General features: G+C 41.9%; 1 protein-coding gene across 1 annotated transcript; it reads right to left on the bottom strand.

The window, feature by feature from the left end:
* Positions 1-6,108: 6,108 nt before the first annotated feature.
* On the bottom strand, positions 6,109-9,755 carry aldh7a1 (aldehyde dehydrogenase 7 family, member A1). Its single transcript, XM_063465786.1, has 2 exons — positions 9,645-9,755; positions 6,109-8,200 (listed from the first exon to the last, which is right to left on the bottom strand). The coding sequence occupies exon 2, from the start codon at positions 8,193-8,195 to the stop codon at positions 6,567-6,569; it is 1,629 nt and encodes a 542-aa protein (XP_063321856.1). The 5' UTR covers positions 8,196-8,200; positions 9,645-9,755; the 3' UTR covers positions 6,109-6,566.
* Between the last annotated feature and the right edge of the window lie 14 nt (positions 9,756-9,769).

Here is a 9,769-nt window from a genome sequence, read left to right as displayed (position 1 = left end):
TCAGGTCCCTTGGTCCATTGCTTAGCAACCAGAAAGGAAGAAGCAGGGTTGGGTTGGGGGAGCAAATTGACACTGTAAAAATAGAACATCAATAGCCTGGTGTGTGAAAAAAAGAAAGACACACATGTTGCCGAGGCTATAAATAGTGTCCTGGAGCCTGGAACAGGTATTGTGTACAGTAGCTTTGTCGTGTTGTTGTACATTTTTGCATTTATTCGAATTTAGCAACACAGCTCAATGCAAGTGAATAACATCATTTGAATTTTACGATGGTTTTATGGTGTAGGAGAAACAGCAAGAACTGACGTACCTGTATACTGCTGACTACAAGTCATCCCAAAACCATCAACAGGTCGGCACAATTGAGATTTTTCTGTTTGTCAGCGTGGATACAAAATTCTCAGCATGCTGTAATAATACATTTCAGCGTATTATCACTGATGTTTATGGAAATCCATAAGGGGAGGGGGGTTAGGGTTTGTTTGTTTTTGTTTTTCGTTTTAGTTAATAAATGACCAGGATAATATCTGATCTTTCTGCCTCATATCATAAATCTATGTGCATATTGTTCAGGGGAATTCCAGTGATCTTTTCTCATATTACACCACCTTCATATATGACATTTTTAAACTGGGTAATGCATGTGTCTCGTGTAGAACAGTGTGCTCAAAAATAGATCTATCATATCCAATTCAGTTTCACAGGACTGCTCAATAATGACCCCAAAACGTGGGTGATGCGATCGAGTGGAGATGATGGGACGTCAATCCTCCACCTCCTAAATGTTGGGGCTTTTTAATCCTGATGTTTGGATTTTAGGCCACATGCCGTCACACCCCCATGTAATACTTTCACTGTATCAGAGGCAATTAAAATGTGTAGCAACAGTAGAACCTTAAAAGGCTTTATCGGGGCCGTCTTATCCACCAGACATCTCCCGGGGAGGCAGGCCGTTGTCAGGGTAACCCTCACAAATGGCAACTGACGTCAAAAAGGTAGGAGAAATACCAGGGAGAGCCAGAGCTGCTATGCATAATGGATTATTGAAAAAAAAGGCCCTCTTGAAGAGTGCAAAGTGACTTAAAATATGCGTGCCTTGCTGAGCTCACCAGTCCTGTCTCACTCTGTGTGATGAGGAAAATAGATGTTGGCAAATTCTGGGTTTTACTTGCAGACTGCCACAGCTTAGCCTTGATTGGCTCTTGTCAAATTATGTATTTTGAGTAAAAGCTTGATGGAGAACAATCTCTGAATTTGGACACATAATGGTCTATATCCTGTACTGTGACCTCTGTGTCATTTCTCAAAGTGCTGTGCCACTCCTCATTTCATTATATTTTGCTTTCAAAGAGCCAGGCTGCTTTCTGCAGCAGTGGGTCCAGGCTTCCCGAAGGTCAAACCTTTTCTTTGGACATTGTCTGCTTTTGGTGCAAAACTTGGTGCAAAAACGTGGCATATCTCAGCATAGTGTGCAGTGTGTTATTAAAAAAATGTAGGAGACTGGCCTACAAAAACTATCTACAGCAGAGGATCAGTATGCGAATCAAATCTAGGAAAGACCTGATACATGATGCATTTGAGAGATGGTTTTGACGCTACATTTCATTCAGCAGGGTTCTTGGCAATTGATGTCATTATGAACTCATAAAAATAAAATAAGATTTTGATCCACCACACGATGCTATCTGGAAAATGTTTGAAGGCATACCTGGACACTATCAGTTATGGATTGGCCTTCCCCGAACCCAGACCTCAACACTACTGAGGCAGTGCGGGATCATCTTCACAGAGAGCGGAACAAAAGCCAGCCACTATCCAAAGACCAGCTTTGACTCCAAGAATACCGGAGAACACTACTTAAAGAAATTACAAAAAAGACTGAAGACAGTTCAGGTTGTGTCGAAGAATAAAGGTGGTCGTACCAAATACTGACCTTCAAGTTCGTTAGAATTCAACAACCTTGGTTTTTACCTTTTATACTTTGTTTTCATCTATTTTTCCACATTTCAATAAAGCACCTTTTTCCCATTTAACTAGAAAAATATAAACTAAATTAGTGGTGGCACAGTACTGTATATAGAAAAGTACTCTTTTGTACTGCAGTAGAATATGTGCTGCTCAGTATGTTCTGATGCATGGATCCATTGTAAGAAATGTAACGAGGATGCACAGTGACATTCATGCACGCCTTGTCAAAGTGATTGTTTGACATCATGTTAAAGTGCAACTATGAAGGGTTTAGGCTCTTGTCTAATCTCAGTGCTATTCCTGGGCCATCACACAGCAGCAGCTTGGTGAAGAACCCTTCTGTGATCATGCCTCGCGTGTTGTGCTGGGAATCACACTCTCCTCGATCAACGACTGTGAAGTCATGTACTGCTGCTATCCACACTGGTAGAGCAAAACAGAAGTATGGACATGTAATACAGAAGTGACACTGTGTCCATTTTGGAGAAGATAATATATATATATATGTATGGATCTGTGCGATTCCATTATTATGACATCATTAACTTTTTCACATAGAATAAAATCAGGTTTAATTTTTTTTCCCACGAAGCTTTATGTCTCCAGCACACTACATTAAATTACAAGAAGAAAAATTTAGAGCAAGAGTGTTTTTCTACAATGTTAATATCCAGGTTAAAATCAAATAAATGTACTAGTGTCCAAAAATTAATCTATTTGTTGAAAAGCTGCATATTTTTCGATGCTATAACTTCACTGTGGGTTTCAAAAATACACAGTTTCCACGTTTATTAATCAAACGACGCCCTCAATTACATTAAGGAAGAGCAACCCTTAATCTTTTGATTTAGGGAGAAGCTGCGGAGGAAATGTGCAAACAGAAGAAGTGAGAGTGTTTCAGTCCAGGGGAATCCCAGACACTTCTGTAAACCAGGGGTGCAACAAGCAGCACAAAGCATGAACCAACACGCTCTGAGTTTCCAAAGAAGTCGATCACACATCAGTATTGGGGGAGTGAGGCGTAACCTTGGTGTGCTAATAGCACCCTTTGCAGAGGCCGCCAAACAGCTTCAACCCTACGACGCCACATGATCATTAATTTATTACCACGAGCCCACTATTTCTTTTCCTTTTTTTTTTTTGACTTGACATTATGGTGCACCACAGATTTTTAACATGAGATAAGACCTACAGTTCACCTCTGCACTGCCTCAAAACCAACTTTATACCAGGTACGAAGTCTGAGTTCACAACCTCACTAAACACCACAGTCACCAGCGTTTCCTCTATTACACTGCAAACACCACCAAAAGGTAAGTTAAGTGCCAGAAAAACATCTGAGTTTTAGTAAGGTTTATACTGCAGACTTTAGCCTCGGAAACATAATTTTTCTATCTAAAAAATTATTTAAATATTATATTAAAACAGTAGGAATATTCTTATTTGTACTTGAATGTATACAGTATTCAGTATTCCTGAGTAAGTACATTTTCCCTGGCAAATATAGAGGTTACTGCGCCAATACATCATTGCTGTGAATCAAAAAGCTTGACATTAAAAAAAAGAATGAAAGCTTTTCTACCTTTTCCAGTGCAGATGAGGAGGGGAAGTGGCTGTTTCTGCATACGTCCTAAACGGCATGGATTATGAGTCGCACAGAGCGCTGTGGTTTCAGTTCTTCCTTTCAGCAGTGAGTGTAGATGCTGCTAGGAGGAGCAGCAAATGGAGAGCTGGAGGATGAGGTGGAGAGTTACTGAGTGGGAGGGTGATGATATATGGGGGGAGACAAAGGATAGCCGATGGAGTAGTTTTTCTATTAAAGGGACAGAGTTGATTTCTTCAGTACTAGTTGAAGAAGGTAAATAAATAGAAATGAAAGAATAATCCCACTTTTTTTTTTACTTTCCCCCCAAAAAACTTGTTGCAGGTCCCTCGGCAGGTGGCCACACGTGTGTTTTCATACAGGGCTTCCTAGAAGAACAGCATAGACAAAATTGGCTCCAAAATACTCATCAACCTTTGATATGAATCTGACGCGCATCTTAAAACATGAGCATTTATAGTTTGAGACATCCGTGTGACTTCTTATTTTACCATTCCTGTATATGAAAACTTGTTTCTGCCACTGAAAAAAAACATTTTTTTTTCCATTTGTGAGTCAAAGTTTTGAGTTAATTTCTTAGAATTTCAATTTAAAAATATCCAAGACAATAACTCAAAACTGAGAAAATTACTTGAAGTTTTGAAGAATTAAGCAAAACTTCTGAGGCAACAACAAATAATACATTTCAACTTTGCTTTACCTGGTAAAGATTTATTTTGAATGGCAGAAACACAGCCTGTACATACTTGTTTAGACACTGCCTCATGTCTACACCATTTTTGTAAGTGATCCATTCCCACAGTAATACTTTTGTCCAGTATGTGCTTCCTTTCTGTAACGGTTTAGAATATTCTAAGACAAAAATGAAATGGGTTGATTCAACAGCATCCTTCTGAGATTGTGCTCCATTTTTACATAATAGCAGCAACTGCGTGACGTCTGTTCCACTAAATCTCACAGGTGCTCTAATGGATTGAGATCTGGTGACTTGAGGTCATTTGAGTACGGTGAACTCATCGTCATGTTCAAAAACCCAGTTTGAGATTACCCGAGCTTTGTGACACAGCTCACTCCTACTGGAAGCAGAAGACGGCTACACTGTGCTAATACAGGCGAGCTATTTCCTTTAGCAACCGCTGAGTGTTGTTGCTGATGGACACGGTCAGCAACAACACTCAGCTAGGCTGAGGTTACATGATGATCAGTTGGTACTGAGGGGTCCAAAGTGTGCCATAAAAACATCCCTCACACTATTAGAGTACCAGCAGACTGAAGCATTAATAGAAAGCACAGTGGATCCATGCTTTCATGTCATTCACCCCAAAATCTGACCCCACCATCTGGATGTCACAGAAATCAAGACTCATCGGACCAGCTAGCATCTTTCCAATATTCCGTTGCCAGTTATGGTGAGGCTGAGTTGTTACCTGTTCTTGCTGAGAGTAGCATCTGGTGTAGCATCAGGGATGCTGGTTCAGAGATACTCTTCTGCCTACCTTAGTGATATTTGAGTTGCTTCTTATTAGATTAAAACAGTCTGGCTTTTCCTCTCTGAACTCTGGCATCTAGATGGCATTTTCTCCCAATCGGATAGTTTCTCTTTTTCAGACCAGTCTGTGTGGGAAAATCCCAGTAGAACAAGTTTCTGAAACACTCAGACCAGCCTGTCTGACACCAACAAATATGCCACATTCAGTCGCTCAAAATTACCTTTCTTCCCCATTCTGATGCTTGGATGTGTCTACATGCCTAAATAGAGCTGCTGCCATGTGACTGTCTGATATTTGCATTAACGAGCAGTTCAACAGATGTCCCTTTGTTGTACCTAACAACGTGACAGTATTTATGTCGACTGAATCATCGCAGTAATCAGCAGCTGCAAAGATCCATAAAATTAAACCATGTCAAATATAATAAATGTGTACGCTGCTTGTTTATATATGATTTTTATCTTCTCGTCCCTCTGTGTACATCATAACTAAAATCCAGGATTGTAATTCTAAAAAAAATAAAATGGAGCAGAGCTAAACTAAAAACTTTCATTTTCAAAGTCAGTCACATTAAAAGGCAACAGGCTAATAACTTTGATCATCTCTTTCCAACTTTTTCACAAAACCTGCCCTTTATTGGACATTACACTGATGTGTACCTGCAGAGAGATTTTCCCATAGTCGCCCTTTCGCCCAGTGTGGGAAAAAACGCACCGACAACACTTGTAAAATGAAAACTTTTTCTCTGAAGAACAATTTCACGGTTGTTTATTGGAAACCAAAGAGCCAAAAAGGCACTGACCTGGCTTCTAACCCCCCATACAAATCTAACTGAGCGTCTGTGTTCCAGGACAGGCCCAAGTCACGGGAGTAACTTCCTTGTCAGTGCATGTCGAACATGGAAATTATACCGCACACATTATTTGTTTAAAGAAGAAGATATTGTACCAATGTTCATGATCCAAATTTTACTGGGATTTGACTATTGCACCTGCGTTCTCTCAGTGAAAGCATTAAAATATGAAATATCCACAGACAGTGCACATGTCAACACATTGCCTTTTATTGTCGTTTGGTTGCCTGGAAAGTTCTGTGTATTATAGAAATTACAGTATATTCATGTGTTAACTGGGTGCAAAACAGCCAGTGTTGGGTATGCAACATTTCTGTTAACGGTGAACTGCAACGATCGACACATTTACAACTTTGTCTAGTTTTTCTTCCAAAATGTAACGATTGTAATCGATCAGTCAAACTTCATTAAGTGCTTGTAGAAAAGTGCACACATTTGGGGGAAAATTTAACCTTTAAAACAAATTCAGGAGTTTTTGTTAAATCCAGAATATTTTTAAACTACATTCATACAGATACAGTTATCGTATCTGAGACAGATCTAAACACAAGCTGACCTTTCTGAATCCAAATGCATTACCATGCATTTCACTTGGCCATTCAAACTATTTAGTGTTGTCCTTCGGGCTCATCGACGCTTAAAGCCGGCTGGCTCACTCAAACTTGATTCCCTGGGCCAGAGGAAGATCCTTGCTGTAATTGATTGTGCATGTCGAGCGCCTCATGTACTGCTTCCATGAATCACTGCCTGACTCTCTTCCACCGCCTGTATGTTTCTCCCCACCAAAAGCTCCTCCGATCTCTGCTCCGCTCGTGGGAATGTTGACATTTACGATGCCACAATCGGACCCTCTGGGGCCAAGCCAACGGAAAACCCGGCCTAGATCTTTGGTAAAGATGCTGCTGGACAGACCCTGCTTGACCTCATTGTTCCAGGCAAACGCCTCCTCCTCTGTCTTGAACTTGAGGACATACAGGATGGGGACAAAGGTTTCGGTGTGGACAATAGAGGCATCATGAGGCAGTCCTGTAATGATGGTGGGCTCCACATAATTTCCAGGACGGTCCATCACCTTTCCTCCACAGACCACAGTGCCGCCCTGCTGCTTGGCCTGCTCGATGGCAGCCAGGTACTGCTCGACAGCTTGCTTGGTGTGCAGAGGACCATAGAGGGTGCTGGGGTCCCAGGGGTCTCCGATGCGGACTTGTTTATAGGCCTTGGCGAGCCTTTCAACCACTGTGTCATGAACGCTCTCGTGCAGCATCAACCTCCTGGTCGTGGTGCAGCGCTGGCCAGCGGTTCCAACGGAAGCGAAGACGGCAGAGGGCACCACGAGATTCAGGTCAGCATCTTCAAACACGATAATGGCGTTGTTGCCACCGAGCTCCAGCAGCTTGCGCCCAAACCTTTCTTGCACCATCATGGCCACCATCTTGCCAACATGAGTGCTGCCAGTAAAGGACAACAGATCCACGCGCTCATCCTTTGCCATGGCTGTGCCGATATCTGCTCCGCCACAGGTCATGGAGCAGATGGCGCCGGGGAGATTGTTCTGCTCCAGCACCTCAGCCACGATCTTGGTAACTGCAACACTTGTGAGAGGAGTGGTCGGAGCCCCTTTCCAGAGGCAGACGTTGCCGCAGGTCAGAGCGATGGCGTTGTTCCAGCCGTAGACAGCTACGGGGAAGTTGAAGGCGGTGATAATGCCGACCAGGCCGACTGGGTTCCACTGTTCGATGAGGGCGTGACCCGGTCTCTCTGAAGGCAGGATGGGCCCGCCGATCATTCTAGACAGACCAACTGCATAATCACAGACATCAACGTACTCCTGAACTTCACCAACTCCCTCAACATAGATTTTGCCCATTTCCAGTGACACCAGACTTCCAAGTACTTTAATCTTTTTTCTCAATGCATCCCCAATCTGTCTCACAATCTCCCCTCTTTTAGGAGCGGGAATGTCTGCCCACAACTTCCAAGCCTCCTTCGTCTTCTGAACAGTCTGTTCATACTCCGCCAAAGTAGCCTGGGTAACTCTGGCAATCGGCTCATTGTTGGCAGGGCAGTATGACGTGATAACCTCCCCACTACCTCCCCAGCTACCGTTGTAAACACCTGGGTTGTCCTCAGACAAACCCAGCTCTTTGAGCCACGCGTATTTGGGCTGGTTGATCAGGAGACTTGACATAGCTGCCGACTGCTGGCACTGGACAAGTGCAAATTTACTTCTTAAGAGGAGCCTGCTGTGCCGAGCAAGGGTCAGTGTGAGGCAGCGCTGCATGAGTGCTGGAAGGAAGCAAAGTTAAAAATTAATTTTGCACTAAAGAGAATTCATAAATAATTATTGACATTTCAACTTTAAAGTGAAAAAAAAAAGGAATGAAAACTACATTCTAGACCTAAAAGAGATGTCTTAAATCCTCCAACAACGATGGAGCTTAAAGTTATATAAAGGCAGCAAAAAACCTAAACTACATTTGAAAGGCTGAAAAGACCCAAAAAGGTTTGATATTTTTCCCCTACAGGGTGATGAGCCGCCAGCTTCACTGCAACATTTAAAATTGACTTTAAATATTTAGATCTAATAAAACGAGCTATTTGTCATAACTTTCCACAAAAATAAAAATATGCACATAATGTAGGTCTTGTAATGCAAGACGTTATTATTAACGAAGTGACTTTCAGCTGCTCCCTGTATTCACAAAGGATCACCACAGCAGGCAGCGCTGGCTGTCCGATGTTTGTAAAGAGTGGCCTTTCTGACGAAGTCTCAGAGAGACTCTGTTAGGTGAATGTGTAACCCACCAGACTGTGTTGACTTTGTTACTACAACTAATTCAACTCATCAATTAATCTATAAATCAACCAATTAACCTATAGCTAACATTAAGGCGAAAAAATTAACAAGTGCTAAGTTTCATAGTCTTTAAAAAGTAAACAATCTTGTTGATGTGTCATTATTAGCCAAAGGAACATTTTGATGATACCACCTTGAAACAACAGAGCTATCTCCAATTTTCTGATGTTTTATGGATGAAAAAAATGCAAATAGATTTAAATTAATCAATAACAAAAATACATGCTTGTTATCGCACAACCAGTGTTACTGTCTTGGTCTAATATTGCGGGTTATTAAACAACAACAGCCAACTGGCCTCATAAGTAACCCATAAAAACATACAACTTTCAAAGATATATTCAGATTAACTTTGAATTAATAACATGGTAAACATCACTATTGCGACATGTATGAACCTACATATTACATAAAAAGTGTATTTTAGTAATTAGAAATTGAGAAGAGGCACAGTTATATAAACACCTTTCCTGAGGCTACTCTGCTACTGTCCAGCAAGTTCCTTAACCATTTCCACCGTGCGCTTGCGCAATTAACCCAACACTGGACAACCACGAGGCTGGAAAACTTGGATTGAGCTGCAGAAGCTGGACAATGATGACGCATAACGTGTAATCTAAGGATTGCATTTCCGATATTCTAATATAAGCGTGTCCGTACAACAGCGCTGTTGCTTTTTCAGCTTGGACTTGCTCGCTTAGAACAGAGTCGATGTTTTGAGTCTAACCGTGACCGTGACCGTGACTCAAGGTCCTCCACTTTTCATTCACCAACACCAGCGTGTACTCATCAAGGCTGCACGTGCACGATCCGTGCATCGGTTTTTAATCTTTAAAGTTACATTTGAGACACTTATGACGAGTTTTAACTCACGTCGATATGAAATCCTCAGGGCCACGTCCACTCCAAAGCATGGAAGTACTCGCAGTCACTTCCGACTATCACCGTGGAAACGGAAGTACTGAGAATTGCTGCTCTCTGATTGGACAGCTGTCTCG

The sequence above is a fragment of the Pelmatolapia mariae genome, linkage group LG23 (genome assembly GCF_036321145.2).
Source record: "Pelmatolapia mariae isolate MD_Pm_ZW linkage group LG23, Pm_UMD_F_2, whole genome shotgun sequence".
Taxonomy (NCBI): Eukaryota; Metazoa; Chordata; class Actinopteri; order Cichliformes; family Cichlidae; genus Pelmatolapia; species Pelmatolapia mariae.
Note: the sequence above shows the minus strand (reverse complement) of the source record. Positions and strands in the feature narration are given on the sequence as shown.

Excerpts from the sequence above, each read along its gene's own strand:
- aldh7a1 (XM_063465786.1), bottom strand. The coding sequence starts at position 8,195 with ATGCAGCGCTGCCTCACACTGACCCTTGCTCGGCACAGCAGGCTCCTC.